Genomic DNA, 19,099 nt, shown 5'->3' on the forward strand with positions numbered 1-19,099 from the left:
AAGTTATCATGTCTACAAACTAGGGGAAAGATTTATGTCATTTTTATTACATTTTTTTCACTAGTAATGGCAGCGATCAGCGATTTTTAGCATGACTGCGACATTGCGGCAAACAAATCGGACACCTAACTGACATTTTTGACAGTTTTGGGGGGACCAGTGACAGTGCTGGTGACAGTGGGGTGCTAAAAATATGCAATGTTACTGTACTAATGACACTTGCAGGGAAGGGGTTAACACCAGGGGCGATCAAAGGGTTAAATATATGCCTAGGGGGTGTTTTCTAATTGTGAGGGGGATGGGCTTATGGAATCAACACAGAAGGGACACAGGAGCCCTGTGTTGATTGCTGAGAGAACAACGGTCTGCCGTGTTTATAATGGCAGACCGCCCTTCTGTCTCCCCGGGGAGTGATCAGGGGTGCCCGGCGGCACTTGTGCCGAACCTGCAGATCAGCTTCCCCTCTCGTGAATCCCCGCACGCGCCTCCACGATCACTCCCAATGAGCAACGTATGGGTATGGCGATTCGCGCAGCCGAGCCATGTTGCCGCAGTATATCTGAGGTGAGTGGTCAGCAAGAGGTTAACTGAACAAGCTATAGATCAAAGCTGATTAGTTACCATGTACAACTGCTCCAGATCCTGGCTGCTCCAGTTTTACTGAATTCCACCCTTGTATATCTATATAATATTACCATAATTAAGATGTTTATATTTTTTTAGTTTAGTTGCTCTTCAGTTAATCTGAATATTTATATTTCCAATTTATCTTTATATTAAAACAGTTCTCTGTTTTACATATGTTGTTGTAGAAGGTTATCTTCTCAGATAGTCCCTACTGACCTCTACTATCTGATCTTAAAGGAGTTGTAAAGTCAGAAGGTTTTTTATCTTAATGCATTCTATGCATTAAGATAAAAAACTTTCTTGGTGTAGCAGCCTCCCCAGCACCCCCCTAATACTTCCCTGAGCTCCATCAATGTCCATGAGTCCCTCGGCCGTCCGGGGACTTTCCCTCCTGATTGACTAAGATACAGCCGTGGTGTCATTGGTTTCCATGGCTGTCAATCAAAGTTAGTTAGCCAATCAGGAGATAGAGGGGGGGTGGCTGATCGGCAGCTCTGTGTCTGAATGTTGTGCTGCTTGCTGTGGGGGCACTCGACAGGAGGGAGGGGCTAGGAGCAGGAACAAGGGACCCCAAAAGAGGAGGATCTGCTCTGTGCAAAGCCAACTGCACAGAGGAGGTAAATATAACGTTTGTTATTTTTAACCACTTAAGGACCAGGCCTATTTCTGACACTTTTAGTTCAAGTTAAGATCAGTATTTTTTGCTAGAAAATTACTTAGAAACCCCTTAGAAAAAACATTTTTTTTTTTTTAGCAGAGACCCTACAAATGGAAATCGTTGCAATACTTTATGTCAGACCGTATTTGCGTAGCGGTCTTACAAACACAATTTTTTAGGAAAAAATACACTTTTTTAAATTAAAAATTAGAAAACAGTAAAGTTAGCCCAATTTTTTTCTATAATGTATAAGATAATGTTACGCCAGTAAATAGATACCCAATATGTCAGGCTACAAAATTGCGAACGCTCGTGGAATGACAACAAATATTGGTACTTAAAAATCTCCATAGGTGATGCTTTAAAAAATTCTACAGGTTACCAGTTTAGAGTTACAGAGGAGGTCTAGGGCTAGAATTACTGCTCTATCTTGCACTAATGATCACGGGGATATCTCACATGTGTGGTTTAAACACCATTTACATATGTGGGCGTGACTTGCGTATGCATTCGCACATGAGCCCGGAGGGACGGGGCTCTTAAAATTTAAAATTTTTATTTTTTATTCTTATTTATTTTACCTTTTATTTTTACACTGTCCCTTAAAAAAAAAAAAAAAAAAATGATTACTTTTATTCCTACTACAAGGAATGTAAACATCCTTTGTAATAGAAATAAGCAGGACAGGTCCTCTTTAATGTGAGATATGTGGTCAAAAAGATCTCAGATGTCACATCTACACATAAAAGCTAACAAAAAAAAGAGAAAATTGTAATTTTTTTCCAGCAAGAAAAAAATGGTCCCTTTAAGGCCTTTGGGCGTAAGCGACGTGTGACGTCTCTCGGATCCTCCAAGGTCAAAGAGTCGGGTTGGGGCCATCTTGCCCTCACTCGACTTCCTGCACAGCACCTGAGAGGACCGGATAGTTTTCCCTGCTACCGACTGCTCCGGTAAGCAGGGAAAATGACCGGGAAGCGGCAGGAGGGGGGGCACCTCTCCCGCTACCCATAAAAGTGATTCTGTGGTGATTCTGCCACTGGGACCACTTTCATGTGAAAGAGGACCACCGGCCGAGTAAGAAAATACCTGCTATCTGCTGCCATAACCCCGGTATTTAACGTCAAAGTACCGACATAAAAAAAAATGTAGACTATACAATCACTTTAAAGCGGTAGTATATGCTGCTTTTTAACTTTTACCTACAGGTAAGCCTATAATAAGGCTTACCTGTAGGTAAAATTAATATCTCCTAAATCTGCACAGTTTAGGAGATATTCACCCTGCATGCAGCCGCTGACACCAGCGGCGCATGCGGTCTGAAGGTCCGGCATGTGCGGGAGTGACGTCTTTGTGGCTCCGGCCACTCACAGTCCCAGAGCCGCTGACCCCGGAATAGATGCCGAGGGAACATGACAGCTCCCTCAGCGGTGTCCAAGCGACCGTGTGGGGACTTCGTTCTAAGGTAAGTATTTCATAATATGATAGTGTGCGATGCATACTAGCACATTATGCTATTGTCCTGCAGGGTTTTTTTTTTTTTCTCAGGAGATACTACCACTTTAAGTTATGCACATAGATACCAAATACTCAGTGCTGAATACAATTTTACTGTACGATCTGTGATTGTATAATGACAATACATTTTTGAATTTTTGAATTGGATCCTTGAAGTGGAGTATTAGTGTGCAACTTTTCCACCTACCTAATGATAGTAAAGTTGTCATTAGAGTCACTATGCTTAGCATTACAAGTACCATTTAGTCCACAGCAGCATGGTCTAAACCTAGCCATAGACATTACAGCTCAGCATGCATGAATGATTATACCGCCTCACAATGTCTCCTGGGCTATTTTCTCCCACGTACAAGAGCACTCTAGTCACATTTATATAAGCACTTTTGTTTAGGATAATGGAGGAAGGAGAGAGAGCTAACAGTAATTGGGCACGAATTTCTAACCCATCCAATCAGTTTGTTTCCTAAGTACACCCATTCTGGACTTTTGATTGATACTCCCTAAAAAGTGTATTGCTGTCCAATTTAACTACAAATGGCAGAATCGGGAGACTATTATCTAATGTCTATGGGCATCTTTAGGCTAGCCATTGATAAGTATTAAGATCATTATCTGATTAAACAAAAAGATTGAACAAGAAACATATCTTCCCTTATCTATATAGAAAAGGCACAAATTGCTTGGAAAATCTCAACTGTGGCAAACAAGATGTAATTCCAAGTATCACAGCCAAGCAGTTACATGTTTAACTCCATCCCTCAGTGTCTTTGCAGTTTATCTAAAACATTCTAGCTATTCAAAATGCTTGCATAGGTAGTTTGCATAGAATGACTCGAAGAAATTGCAGCCCTACCCTGAGGCCTTCTGGAAGCAAAGCTCAATTAGTCTAGAAGAAAATAACCTAAAATTTCTGTCTTAACCACTTCAGCTGAGGATGGTTTTACACCCTTAATGACCAGGCCATTTTTTGTGATTTGGCACTGCATTACTTTAACTAACAGTTGCGCGGACGTGGGGTGCTGTACCCAAATACAATTGATGTGTGTTTCCCCACAAATAGAATTTTCTTTTTGAAAAAAGAGCGACAATTTTGAAGAAAACACAATATTTTTACTTTCTGCTATAAAACATTCCCAATAAAAAAAGATTTAAAAAATCTACTTTTTTTATCAGTTTAGGCCAATTTCTATTCTGCTACATATTTTTGGTAAAAAAAAAAAAAAAAAATCCCAAAAAGCGTATTTTAATTGGTTTGCACAAAAGTTATAGTGTTTACAAACTATGGGATAGATTTTTGGACTTTTATTTATTTTTTTGTTTTTATTAGTAATGGCGGCGATCAGTGACTTTTAGTGGGACTGCAACATTGCGGCGGACAGATTGGACCCCTAACTGACATTTTTGATACTTTTGGGGACCAGTGACATTACTACAGTAATCAGTGCTAAATAATTGCACTGTTACTGTATAAATGACACTGGCAGGGAAGGAGTTAATACTCGGGATGATCAAAGGGTTAAATGTATGCCTATTTGTGCTTACTAACTGTGGGGGGGGGGGGGCTCTGTGACAGGCAAACAGAGCTTAGCTGAAACACACAATCTCTGTGTGCCTGTGTGACAGAAGAGCTGCCTGCTTTGTTTACATTGGCAGGCGGCTCTCCTGTCAGTTTCTGTGAAGTTTGTGGTAGGCCCGATCCTCCTGCGCTCTGGCTCCCACTGTGCTTAATCACAGCGGGACCACGGCTCTGGTGCACGTTGTCACGTAGATCTACGTGATTATGCGCAACCGAGCCACCCTGCTGCAGTAAATCTGTGTGAGGCGGTCAGCAAGTGGTTAAGCATAGTGGCAGTTTCACAGAAAAATCTCTTCACAGAAAAATTTATCCAGGCAATAAAATAATAATTTCCCCCAGTCCCCTTCCCTATTTCTGCACAATGTAAACTCCCTATTTGTCTTAAAATTTTAGGTTTGTTTTATTTTAGGAATGTAACACAGTACTCCTATTACTGCTCCAGTCCCATTCTTCTCTTTTCTGTGATATGTGGTAAGAAGCAGACGCGACATAACACAGGAAGGAGAAGAATGGAATTGGAGAAGTAACAGGAGTGGTGCATTAGGTTTCAGATGTTTCTGCAGTTCAAGCTGCCGTAAGCATTGACACTGTACCGTTTGGGCCATTAGTAAACACCAATGGCTGCTGTAGCTACATCATGAGACTATGGGGGACATTAAAGAGATTGCAAACACATCACAAACAAGTAATACTTACCTGCTCTGTGCAATAGTTTTGACCAAGTAGCCCCAATCCTCCTCTCCTTTCTCAGGTCTCCAACGGTTGCTCCTGGTTCCATTCCCCAGTACCCACCAAAGGCAAACAGCTTCATATGGGAGCACTTCTGCTTTGCCCCGCCTACACCCCCTCTTTACTGGCTGTGATTGACAGCAGCCTGAGCGAATAGCACATCGCTGGATCCAGATTGGGCTCAGGTAAGGTAAAGGCCTCGGTGGAGGTGCACTCAAATTTTTAACTTTAATACGGAGAAAGTATTAATGTAAAAAGCTTTCAGCTTTTACAGCCACTTTAAAACAACACATGGCCATAAAAGCTAGCTGCTGAGGTTCAAGGAAAAACATTTGGGAGTTCCCGCAGAGCTATTGCCAGAGAATAGTACACAAAGGTGCCCTGAATGCAGAAGATAGAGTTGAAAAGTAAAAAAAAAAATGGAGTCAGGACCCCCTTTGCAACAAAGATAAGAAAAACAAAATCCTAACTGGAATTTTGCTTTAATGATTTTTCTTGGTTTCTAGAGTTGTTTTTTTAATTTTGCATATATGAGTTAAGGCTTACCCTACTGTGTCTCTTAGTAATAGCCCAGATATATTTCTAGTAAGATGTAAATTCCCTTGCAGCTTTTTCAACCCTGTTGTGGAGTTAACCTTCCAGGGACCACCAAAACCATCAGTCTAAGGAGACTCATTTTTGTATTTAGAATGCGATAACATATGATTACAGTCTGATACAGGAGATCACAATGATACAGAAATAAAGCATAAAAAATGCCTATTTCAGAAATGAAAATCTGGAGTGTATACTTAGATTAGCATTTTAATGGAAAAACTCCTAAGGACTGCAGGAGAGGAGAACATCTGCATTCAAGTGATGAGTTATGCAGAAGTGACAGCATATGCACAAACAATGGAGTCAGTGGCTATATGAAAGATGAACCTGCTATTGCTTGACTTCTAAAAAATTTGGGGCTGCAAAATGTCATTTTAACTACAATCATAATAGGCCAATTACAAACCAAGAATTCTTCAACAATAAAACATGATTTCTCACAATATTCAGCCCATAGCGATACAGTGTACACATCATGTCATGCTCTTAACATCTTACCGACCATGTGTGTAATTATTTTCTGAACATAAATGAAATAATCAATATTTACATTATCCTAGCATGGCTGTTTTACCATATTCTAATTATTGCATATCAGTGAAATAAAAACATCCTCAAAACGTACATACATGCTTATCTTTTCTGTAGTTACTATTAAGTTCTCATGCTCCACTTCTGCCATGGCGGCTTTATTGTGGACCACAACATATGACTTTAAATGAGGGATGTGCCCACAACCAAGATGTGCCCAGGCTTACATTTTGTGCATTATTACTTGGGGACCCATGAATATGTATAGATTCTTTAGTGATACAAAACAGTGCTACAGGTAAAAAAGGACCCTTAAGATAGTGAGTCCATGTGCAGTGCTATACACCAAAGTTGCCTTGCTGCCCACTTCAAAATGGGGAAAACCAACACTGATATAAAAGCAAAAGAACAAAGTGCACTGGCCCTAAAGCTCTGAAGAAGAGACCATAACCCTTGAAATGTGTAAGCTACAGAGATGTATAGTAACTAAGTAGAACTACTTCACTACTGTACTTAAGTACCGAAAGGCGGTATCTGTAGTAGTAGATTTTTTTTCTCCTACTTCCACTTTTACTTCACTACATTTTTTCAATGATTTCAATACTTCTACTCCGATATTTTTTTTTTGTGCTGCATAGTTACTCGTTACAATTATAAAAATTACCACTGCCTGAACAGTAGATGGCAGGTTTCATGAAGCTCAAAACATGTGTATTATCAGAGCATACGAAAATAAATGCTACTGTATGTATAAATAAAGCTGCATTTGAAATGATAAAAAACAATATGATGTTCAAACTTTTGACTTCTTTCTTTAATAACTACATAACACAGTACTTGTACTTTTACTTTTAGTACTTGAGTAGCAATTTTTTTTTCAAAACTACAAAACTACTGGTACTTTTACTTTCAGTACTTGAGTAGCAATTTTTTTAAAAAACCTACTTGCAATACTTAAGTACAAAAAATGTTGAATACTTTAGTACTTCTACTCAAGTCACTTTTTGATTGAGCACTTCCACTTCTACTCAAGTCACTTTTTGATCGAGCACTTGTACTTTTACTCAAGTATGGGTTTTGAGTACTTTATACAACTCTGGTAAGCTATGCCCCTATAGATGGACACATATTCAGAGTTGGGACTGGATTATGTCACATGCACTCTATAGTGTAATTTTGTGAGGACATTGGAATTTAGTTTTATTCAATAAAGAGTCTTGTCATAATGAACTAAGCTGATGCCCCTTCTTCTTTTGATTTTATTATGGATTTTTTAGTCCCCGATGTAACTAATAAGATGAAGTTCACAAAGCAGAAATTTGAAGCATTGAATTGCCCACTTGTATAAGGGCTGACTTTGTCAAATGATGATCTCCAGGGTTAAATGTGTACTTGGAACAGACGTCAAACACAAGCTAGCAAAATCCTATTGAAGGCAGTTCAGAAGTTGCAATGGACCTGCTTTGAGTTATGCTGTTTTTCCATACACTCAGGTGTACTGAATTGCAGGCAAAGTGGGTTAAACACAGCCCTTTCTTGTTAAGCACTCCATTTTTCATTTGAATGCAGCAACATGGTTGAATAGAAAGCACATAGCTTAACAAGAACAACCATCAAAATGAGCCCTGAATTCCATACAAATATGCCACTTGGTAATGTAGGTAAGGCATAATTTGCACTTTCAGTTTGTGCATGGATACCCCTGTATGGTTACCTTTGCTCAGGGGCTTTTTGGAGGGGATGGTGGTCAAAGGCCCTCTGAAAAATGATTCAATGAGGATCACTTATAGAGGACAACACTTGTACAAAGGAACTGGTACTGCATAGAAATAAGTATTATAACAAGCAGGACTGACTGTCCTTCACAAACATTGGTGCAAAAAACAACAATCCTGTGTCAGGAATCAGGATCACAGGTTTTCAATATAACATTTTCCTGTTTTACTGGTTTTAACCAGGCTTAGATTAGATTATAGTTTCCAAGCATAAGTAGGCTTATTAAAAATGTATACTGATCTACGGTATAAAATGTGTAACTGATAACTATACAAGAGAAAACCTGACCTTAAAAAATAAGAGCTAATAAATTAAACAGTTAGGTATTACAGTATCCTTTCTAGAAAATGTATGATGATTTTAAAAAAGTTTAGGGTTAAAAAATCTTTTCCACTTTTCTTGTAAGACTGGAAGTACAAAGAGTTCTTAAGTAATAGTGAATATTCCTTGTTATTCTTGTATTCACATACTGTGAGTTTAGAGGAAAAATGTCTATGAACTTTTATACAATGACTTTAAAACATCCCCCATTGTATAAGTCACAAGCTCACTAAGAGAAAAGATTAAACGAACAGGCAACATGCCTCAATGGCACTTTCTTAACAGTAGGCCACTCATAAGGGGAATTCATTTATACATTATTTCTAAAAAGGCAAGATGTTGAGACTCCTATTTAAATAAGCTAGTCCAAGAATATATTTCTGTGCAGTTTTCACTATTTTGGGCTTGTCTCTTAGAAACAGCACAAACATCCTAGAATGTGGTAAATATTCTTTAATCAAGGTGATCTGGATTTAGTTTACAATGTATAACAAATTATTGCCTTAACACGCAATCTATTACTAGTGCTTAAAATGGTGGATTGGACAACAAGCGAAAATTGTATTTTTAATAGAAAAAAAAACTTTATTCCTATGTTCAAGGAATAAGGCCATTTGAACATTTAGTCTGTCGTTTTTATTATTTCATTCTAGAAGTGCAAAAATATATTTTTTTTATTAAAAGAGATGTCACATAGCCCCTTTTAAAGACATACCAAAAAGTGATACTTCCATGTAAATTTGCCATTTAATGTTAATTCCACCTAAAGACACATGTTATAACAATGCTCCCCCTGCTCCTTTTTAGTGCATTTGTATCCAAAACTGTAGTTACAAAATTGAATTTGTATAGAATAGGGAAGGGTTAAAACCATTAGAAGATTGTTTTTTAGGTATACCATTGGGAAAATTTGCCATAATTTCGTGCCCCAGGTATACAAGAAAAAAATTCCCAAGTAAGGGGAACTCCCCTCTTAGATGGTTGTCACAGGTGTTCCAATTGGAAGGTTAACCCTCTACTTTTGTTTGACAATTTTAAAAGTTTTGGATTTCACCCTTTCCTTTCTGTCTTAGTGGCAATGTTGATCAGTTCAAATAGAAAGGATGTATTTTCCCAATGGGGGCACAAACATGGGGGCACAAACAAAAATAAAAAGTTGATAGATCGTCTAACCCCTTAGGCAGGCCATAGATGGTGCAAATTTCTTTCCTGCAACAATGGATTTCAGGAAAGAAGTTTGAATGATTCCCCTATTAACAGAGACCATTCTGGCAGGAATCCCTCCTGCCGAGCAATTGTTTGCTCCAGGTGGATGGAGAGGCGTGGTAAGCCGTCTCCACCAGGAGAAGACAGTGATTATTGCTAGTGGCTATAGCTAGCAATAGTTGCAAGTGAATTCGGCAGGCTGGTTGTACCCAATATGATCAATCGATCAACTTGGTAAATTTAGCCTGCCCACACTCAGTTAGAATCTCGAGATTCGAACTGTCTATCGCTGGCCTTACCACTTTATTCAAACTTAAAAAACAAGGTTTTGTTTGTATGTACTCTTTAATACCATTATGCTAAGACACATATGGATGTACCTATATGAAAGAATGGTCACAATTTTCAGATTCCGGACGCAATAAGTCTTTGGGGTGGATTTACTAAAGGCAAATAGACTGTGCACTTTGCCTTTCCACACTTGTTTTCCCCCCGAAGCTTACTGAATGTGGTGAAGCTTCACTTCACATGCACAGGACAGAATGATAAAAATTAGCAGAGCTTCAAAACATTCACTTTTCTAGTGAAAATGAGAGCAACTGCACTTACAAAGCACACAGTCTTTTTGCCTTTAGTAAAGCAACCCCTTTACCTTTGGGATAATTTAATAGATCAGAGACAGACTTGTAGTACTTGATCTGGGATTTTGATAATCCCATTTAAGTTCTTCAGAGCAAAATACAGAGCAAAATGTAAAAGCAAGGCCCTGTGTTGACAGGTTTTGGGCTTTTGTTGATGGCATTAGTTTGAAATGCTTCTGAGCTAATCCAGAATTCACTGACAGGTGCATTAGACCTGAAGTTTACCTCCTTCTGGTCTGCATTTGAACTGCTTCAAGAGGGATTTGCCTTTAATTAAGCCTTTAATGGGAATGAAAACCCAACCTCACTTGACACAAACAACAGTTCATTGAGAGATGCCCCTAATCACTCCAAATAAACAAAAATTCCCTTTAAGTCCCAAATTCACTGCGGGTTCCTGCATCGCACTCGACTCGCAGGCAGTTCATACTGCCATATGCAAATTGCTGGGGGTGTCAATACAAAGTTAGTGACACCCCCAGATCAGTTCACATATCACAGTGCAAACTGTCAGTTTGGACATGAATCGGATCACCTAGGTGTGAAAACCCATGCAACCTGATTCTGGTATGGAGCAAAAAGGGTTCTGTGCCACTTGGTCCGAATGCGATGCAAATTCAGCCATACAACCTGTATGGCTGAATTTGCAATGCACAGAGATTGCATGTGATTTTCAGAGCAGGGCGCTGCGAATCACATGCAATATCTGACATTGCATATGTGTGGACTGGCAATCAGATAGTTATCCCTAGAACAGATATCACCACTCAAATCTTTTCAATTTCCTATCACTTCCTGCCCCAGTAACAATGGTCATATAGAGAAGATAAATGTGACTAGTAGGGATACAGACAGCAATAAAAAAAAAAAAAACTGACAAACTATCTATCCAAACTAAAAAATAAGCTTTGGGTACATTTTTAAATATTACACATATGCACGCATTTGCCTAAATACTGTGTAGCATGCTTCAGAACATAAAGCAGACTTTCATCCAAAAAGTAAAGTGCACCTCATCTCTTTTTTACCCTCCAGCATCAAACACATTTTTTTTTTTTTTTAAGGGACCCACTCCCATTTTCTTAATTCTCCCTTAGGTGAATGCACTTGGCCCATCCCACTGCTGCCCACAACCTCCTGGGACATATCACACATCCCAGGGGGCTACAGGACAAGTCTCACTGCACTTTACTGCCTTGTGCATGCATATTGGAAAGCCAACTGTGAGATATCGGAAAATCATATCTGGCTCCCAAATTCAAGATGGTGGCATCGGAGATACAAAGCCCAGTGCAGAGCAGACAGTGGGGAAGACAGCACTGGTCTCCATGGACTTGTAAAATATTGGTTTCTTAAAAGCCAGTAGTAACAGACTCTATTTATAGCTCAAAGTCAATAAAAGACTTGGTGAATACTTTTATTTGGATAATATGTTGATATGGTTATTGCCCCAGCATGTTATGCAGATGGTTGTATTTTACTTAATTTCTGTATCAAAGTTTTTTATTCACTTTACTGTGAACAGTGTGGCCATGTGACATTCAGCTTTAAAAAGTCATATACAAAAAGGTGAAAAAATGTCACTGTTTGAAAACCATCAGAATTACAGGCAGAAAAGTTATTATCCAAAAGTTAAGTGACACAAAGGAGCATCAATTATTCAAAGGTATAGTTATGAATGTTTTATTTTCTATTTGCAGTATGATCAGAAAAGGAGATATATCGTGTTTGATTTAGTCAGGCAAACAAAAGAATACCTTGCTGAGAGATATAGAGAGATATAGAGGGAGATAGAAATATGAGAGAATAGAAATTTAGAGAACATATTATCCCAAGGTGTTCTGCCACTTGTGTGTTTCCAAATATACCCTGTCAATCCAAACTGGATATCCAATCCACAAGAAAGTAAGATGCCATGCCAGTTCTGTTTGTGATATAGGTTACTTGACTGTGCATGTTTGCCATGCTTCCTTAGTACAAAATAAATATGGTCTACAATTTGGAATCTTTGTCAGTGGAAATGTTGTTTTTTTTTTTTAATAGCCATTTATTTTAAGAATGATTGACTTTACACTATCACTGTCATCACTATTTAAAATGCATGCTAAAAAGACTGGCATATGGAATTTTACTGCATTGTACAAAACATTAAAAGAGCTAGCTAATAAAAATTGAAAATTTAGTTTTCCGAGAAACAAGAAAGCTAGGCTGAAGCAGCGAGGCAGAGTGAGGGAATAATATTATGGAATTAAATTACAGAGGAAATTTGTAGTCATGTACAGGGCAATGAAGAGAACTTGTATTTTGGCCATATGAGAAGGCATACTAAGTGAGTGATTCTAAATACGAAATGTATAGGCAACTGATAATTATTCACATCGATGCTGCCTATTCATTTGTCATGCAGCAAGGGATGGTGGTTGACTTTATTCCAGAACAGTTCTAGTGGGGTCTTTTTTTGGAAGGTCCTGGTACTGTATACTGAAATATTTTGATGTCTATAATATGTGATGCCTTTGATTTGTAGGTGGTATGGGAGATATAATTTTATATCTACTGTAACACATCATGCTCTAAGTATTTTTTCTTTATTTTTTATTTTGCCAACCCAAGAATAGTGTATCCTTAGTGTCACACACCATTTATTAAGCAACTGTTTTTATTTGTTGTAATAAAACTGCCTTGACATTTCCACATTTTACTGTTATGCTGCATATCTATTTCATTTTTGAAGTTGCTGGGGATTGTAACACAGACAGGCTGAAGGTTAGATTGGCATTTTATGATGAACTCCACACTCCAACTTGTAACCAGAAATAGACCAGACACATAAGTATGAATTATTCTCCATAAACCAAGAAACCATCATTTTATTCACAAAGGCAAATTAATGCACCTACAAAACAAAGCAAAAGCTATATATATATCTGAACCTAGAGAATTTCACACAGCACACTACGGGAATTGAGAACCAGTCCCGGTGGAATGGGAGACCCAGGCGGAGTGGCCGGAGCAGGGGGATGTCCCCACCTGCTGCTTGTGATAACGGCCGAGCGGCGGCTTAGCTGCATTGGTTGTTATCACAAGAAAGCCGACTGTCTGCTCTAAAAAAAACAGTACCAGGGTGATGGCTGCAGCTGCAAATTTGCATTACGTCGGTGTTAAGGGGTTAAAAAACAAAACTAATGCAGCCACCACATCTGGTAAACTGCAATTTAATAAATGTTTGTTCTTGTCTGTAATACCGCATTAATGGAAATAGGAATGGAATGGAATAGTAATGATCAGGCTGATCTGATGTACCAAAAAAAAAGAAAAACAGCTGTTTTAATAACCACAAATACCAGAAATCCCTGTTAGGCAAAAGCTCATGGATATGTTGTGACATCCAGTTCTTCAATCGCTGTTGCTAGTTTGAAGGTTTTATTCATTTATTCAGTTTAATCAAATGAGTAGAACTGCACATTAAATAATTAAAATTAATTTAATGACAGCAAGCATTCTTTGCTAAGCAAATACTTGTCTATTGATTGCTAGACAATGGAAGTGTCATACATACAGAGTTCTAAACAAACATCTTTTTATCATTTTTTGTTTTCTACTTCCCATAATTCATTCTGGCTCCTTTTATCTTTAATTATACTTTTGAACGAAATATTGTACTGTGAATTTAGACTTTGCACATTATTCTTTAGGACAGTACTGTGTAGCATTAAGATAAGAAAATGTTATGCTGTTTTATAAAAGAGTTTATTAGCAATCTCAAATGTTCTTCACGTTTATTGAACTGGCCAAACCTAAGATGAAGCCCTGCCTTACTACTTCCAACGACTTTCCGCACCTAAGCCCTTTAAACTTTAAAGTGTAACTTGAGAAAAAAACATTCCCCTCTTGGTGATCTCTGTACATTACAAGGATTTTAACAAATTTTATTGCAGATTCCTACCTTTTGTTATTGTGAAGAAATCATTGTTTGTTCCTCTGTGCTGAGTGTGTCTAATGGGAGTGGTTTTTATAATTATCTGTCAGCTGTGCAGCTGCAGAGCACTAATGAGGAAAGCTGTTGGGCCTGCATCCCTTTAGACATATTCCTATTGGGAGTATCTCACCAAAAATTATATTTTTGTTGCAGGGGATGCCAAAAATCTGACTTATATCTTAGGCAGACTTCTGGGAAAATTTGTGAGCCAATCACACAAGCAGGGAATGATGTTTATGGGGGGAGGTCAATACACATTATGTGTACAGAACACCTCTAGGTAGTTATATTGCATTGCATTTCCAGAAACTTACAACAGCTTCAGAGTGAAAAGGAAAGGTAATTTTTAATAAATTCAATTACAATATGATTTGTGTTGCAATTGTATACACTATATTGTTTTTTCTTTATTTGCTGATTTTTCTCCCCACAAAAGTGGAGTTACCCTTAAAAGTTATGCGCAGAATAATATTCTGCTTCTCCAGGGGAAAAAGTTCAGTCGTTACCAAAAGTTCAAACTGAACACTGAAGTTTGCTGATCTGGTGTGAAACATAAACCCTTCTGTAGTTTATTCCATATAATTACTTTGGTATTATTATAGATAATAAAATAGCATTACTGTCTACCTTGAATGTTTTAACAGTGGCAAGGTTAAGTTCACGCACTGCTAGAGTTAACTGGATTCTCCCAAGAGTCGTTGTTAAGGCACAAAAACATTGCTGAGCTCAGCAGACAGACTGGGTGCCAATCCAGCTTTTGCTTAGTGCTATTCATGAGGAAACGAGTTACTCAAATCAAGTTGCATTACCCATCAAAATGAAGAGGCAAAGGGAAATTCTCTGAGAGATAAACTCTCTTTTCTAATGTGCCCTTTTCAGATGAAATAATTAAGGAAAGTGTGCAATGCAGTCAATTTTCAGTAACACTTCACTTGAAATGTTCTATCATTACAAACTCATTAGATGCTTGTGCAGATCCCGCATGTTTTTCCCACAGGCATTCCAATGCAATTTAGTGTTAATGAACACTTAAAAACACTTCCGGATTAAGTTGTTGCAACAATAGATGTGATGAACTATAAAGTTGCATTAAAAAAATCAGTCTTCCATTCAGTGCTTTTCTCAAAGTGATACACTTTATAAGGGTAAGACTTGAGTCTTAAAAAGCTCTCAGTATGCTTAATGCTTGCATATATTAACACCTTGTACTCTTACTGTATATACAAGGAATCGGGTGTACAGAAATCCTGCAGTGCAAACATACATATAGATGAATAAGAACTATTACTAGATAATTATCTCTAATTATCTAATTATCAATGATAATAATCATTGGAGGGTTGGACTTTGCTGCAGGGTTATTGAAGCTGGGGGACAAATGTTCTCCAAGAACTATGTTTACAAAAAAAGTAGTATTCTGGGAAATAATGCAGAGGCGAGTACAGCAGTTAGCGTCTGTCAGATTATGTTTTCAGAATTAAAAGATTTCTTATCAACTTCACACTGTCATTTTTAAAAGCAGCTTGCAGTCTAATGAACTTCTAACTAAATCTTTCTTGTATTTTTTTTTTTCCAAGATTGATAATTCATTTCATAAAAGAACGGAATGGTACTGGCGCAAAAGGAAGGGTATTAGGACCCACTGATTCTGCTGGCGAACAGTTAAAAGAAAAAAAAGGACATAATCTCGACATGCAATGTGAAGTCCATAAAAGTGTCCATAAGAGAATGTCCATAGTAAGCAAAGTCCATACACAGCTCACTTGGGACACAAGCGAGAAGGAGCTTGGAGGCAGCTAGGGAGAGAGCACCGGCGCCAAACTAAGTGCAGCATGAAAGGCTTTATTATTAAAAACAGAAGTAATAGTACTCACAAACATTGAAAACAGCAGGGCATATAAACATGGTAGGCGTAGTCAGAAATCATCCCCATTAATGGAGCAAGAGTTCAGGCCTGAAGAAGGAATGCATGCTCCAAAAACGTTTCGCCTACGACATCCCATCACTTCCGGGAAGTGACATCAGGAGATGGCACCCGCGTTCCATGGCCAGAGGAAGTACCGTACACCCCTGGCAGCGTCCCCAGAAGCCATGACCGCTAGAGGCCATCATGAACTCTTGCTCCATTGATGGGGATAATTTCTGACTATGTCTACCATGTTTATATGCCCTGCTGTTTTCAATGTTTGTGAGTAATATTACTTCTGTTTTTAATAATAAAGCTCTTCATGCTGCACTTAGTTTGGCGTTGGTGCTCTATACATAATAATTAATTTCATGCTGCTTGCTAAAAACCAGAGAACATAAATAGATACTAAAATGACAAACCTATTTTAAAGGTAATGTGTACTGAGAGACTCATGTAGGCTGCACTTGCTTGAAAATGGCTGTGGCTATGGGGTTTATTTACTAAAACTGGAGCATGAAAAATCTGCTGCAGCTCTGTATAGAAACCAATCAGCTTCCAGGTTTTATTGTCAAAGCTTAATTGAAAAAGCTGAAGGTAGAAGCTGATTGGCTACCATGCAGAGCTGCACCAGATTTTGCACTCTCCAGTTTTGGTAAATCAACTCCACTAGGTGGATGAAGATCCAGTGCTGCCAGCATTGTTTACTTTTTGAAGTTGTGGCTGATACGGCATATGTGACATTCACCAAGATTTCTGAATCCTCATCTCAAGGACTTAAGTGTGCCAGAGACACCACACGGCTGGATCTCAATTCCCATAGTGTGCTGTGTGGAATTCTCTGGGCTCAGATAGGTATAGTTTTTGCTTTGTTTTGTAGGTGCATTACTTTGTCTTTGTGAATAAAATGATGTTTTCTTGGTTTATGGAGAATAATTCATACATATGTGTCTGGTCTACTTCTGGTTACAAGTTGGAGTGTGGAGTTCATCATTAAGTACCAATCTAACCTACAACCTGTGTGTTCCAATCCCCAGGAGCGCCAACAATTAAATACAGATAAGTAGCATAACAGTAAAATGTGGAAATGTTACAACAGTTTTATTACAACAAATAAAATTATCATGATGATTCAAAATGACTTACTAAAAAAAATATAGACTGTTACCTTAGCTTAGTAAATAAGGTAAAGCCGTGTTCAAACCAGGCATCAAATCCTTTTTTTTTTTCCTTGCACATAATTGTATATTTAAAAGGAGCACAGCTTTACTTTAAATACAAAGCGTAGAGAACATTCACTTTTCAAAGTTTTACATTTACTACGTAAAGGTCTCAATACCTTGAGTATATCAAACCAAATTACTTTACTGCTATCTAAGTTTACTGGACCTGGAACAAGCTGCATATCAGTTTTTTTCACAGTGATTCCCCAGATGCATGTTGTTCTTTGTATTTTGCTCAGAAATTGGGCCAACCCAGCAACAACATTCACAGAGTTGTCAACATTGACAGCCCACATATTTATCCCAGGTATAGGTTTAATTTAAAGTTTACACCTTTTGTTTTTGCTTAGCTTGTATTTGAAAAATTAAAAGCTAGAAATAAAGTTACTAGAATGAAGACAACAAGAAGAAGAGTACATCAACTTACAACAAAGTAGTAGAGCAGGGAAGATCTGGCCATAAAACGAGGTCTGCAGTTTCCCACACAGACATCCACGAATCCAGCATGCTGACTTGGCTTGGCATCCCCTATTTCACATACAATTCTAAAAGTATTAAAACATAGAGGTCAGTGGGGGCTTATTTAAACACAATTTATTGTTTTATAGGAATACATAGGTATTTGAATATTCATATCCTGGACAAACTGCTTCATTAACCTAACGCTAATAAAAGCGCATTGGTGGTTGAGCGCCATCTGTAACAGGCTTAAATGGCAACCTACGTGCCTGATTGCTATTTTAACATTTTGAAATCTCTTTGACTGTTACTGAAATCATACATATAAATGCAAAAAGATGTTACTGCTCCAGGTGAGTCCACTGTAAATATCCAGGTGCACATTCAGCCTGTCAATGCACAACATATTCCTTGCTCTAGAACCAGAACTTGCTGCAATCTTTTTTATTTGTACTTAAATGCTGTAAATACAGGAAAACTACAGAACTAAGATGCATTTCACAGCAAACAACACTTACTATGAAGCCCCGTTTCACATGAAACATGACATGTTTTTTAATGGGCTGTTAACATTTTCTGTTGGTGACCGGAGATGTCCTGACACAAAGACAATACTAAAACTGAAATCTGGACTTCAGAGTCCAGCATAGCTAATGTAAAATTGGCACAGTTCCTTGTAGTTTGGGCACAAAAAATAAATACAGGTCGGAAGACAAGAAAACAATCCATTCAAGAGAAATGTTACTTATCCAAATTCCTTCAAAATACATTCATGATTGGTAAATTAGAAAAAAAAAACAAGTTCTTCCCTTTTTTATTGATAACACCATAGTGTATAATTATCAACACAAACTTACTGTTCTGCAGGAATATATTCTTCAATCAAAGGAGTGCATTTGACTTCTGCCACTTTGACATCATTTTCTATTTCCCAAAACTCAAGGCCTAAATTTTCTCCCCGAATGGTTACTTTTGTGCCTCCTTCGCGGGGACCAGTAACTGGGATGATCTGAAAAAAATAAATAAAACAAATGCATTTTAGTAAAGCAAGCTTTATACATAGACAACAAAAATGTTAGCATGTTGACCTGGATTACTAAGGTTGTGGATGCAAACAGGAATACATTTGTTGATGTCTCCAACAACCCACAACAGTGAATTATGAAGTATTGTTTTTTGAGAATGTTCTGGTCAGTGTTGTTGATTTGAGGACACTTTTGGCACAGAGGACCTATGTTTGCATTATGCATATTGATATCACCAATAACTGCTTAAATCCCCTAGAACTCATAGGTAAAGGGAACCTTTAAGGATCTAGACATGGGAGCATGTCTTGTTTTAAAGGTGCAGATTCC

General features: G+C 38.0%; 1 protein-coding gene across 3 annotated transcripts in view; it reads right to left on the minus strand.

Moving 5' to 3' along the window:
• Positions 1-19,099, minus strand: part of PLXNA4 (plexin A4) — a 965,210-nt gene that overhangs the window by 147,041 nt on the left and 799,070 nt on the right. For all 3 annotated transcript variants that reach the window (XM_082255302.1, XM_082255301.1, XM_082255300.1), the window contains 2 exons: positions 18,602-18,753; positions 17,713-17,830 (listed from right to left, as the gene is read on the minus strand). In XM_082255302.1, the coding sequence (XP_082111428.1) occupies positions 17,713-17,830; positions 18,602-18,753 (270 nt within the window). The remainder of the gene's footprint in view (positions 1-17,712; positions 17,831-18,601; positions 18,754-19,099) is intronic.

This window comes from Pelophylax lessonae (assembly GCF_965119305.1).
Source record: "Pelophylax lessonae genome assembly, chromosome: 4".
Lineage (NCBI taxonomy): Eukaryota > Metazoa > Chordata > Amphibia > Anura > Ranidae > Pelophylax > Pelophylax lessonae.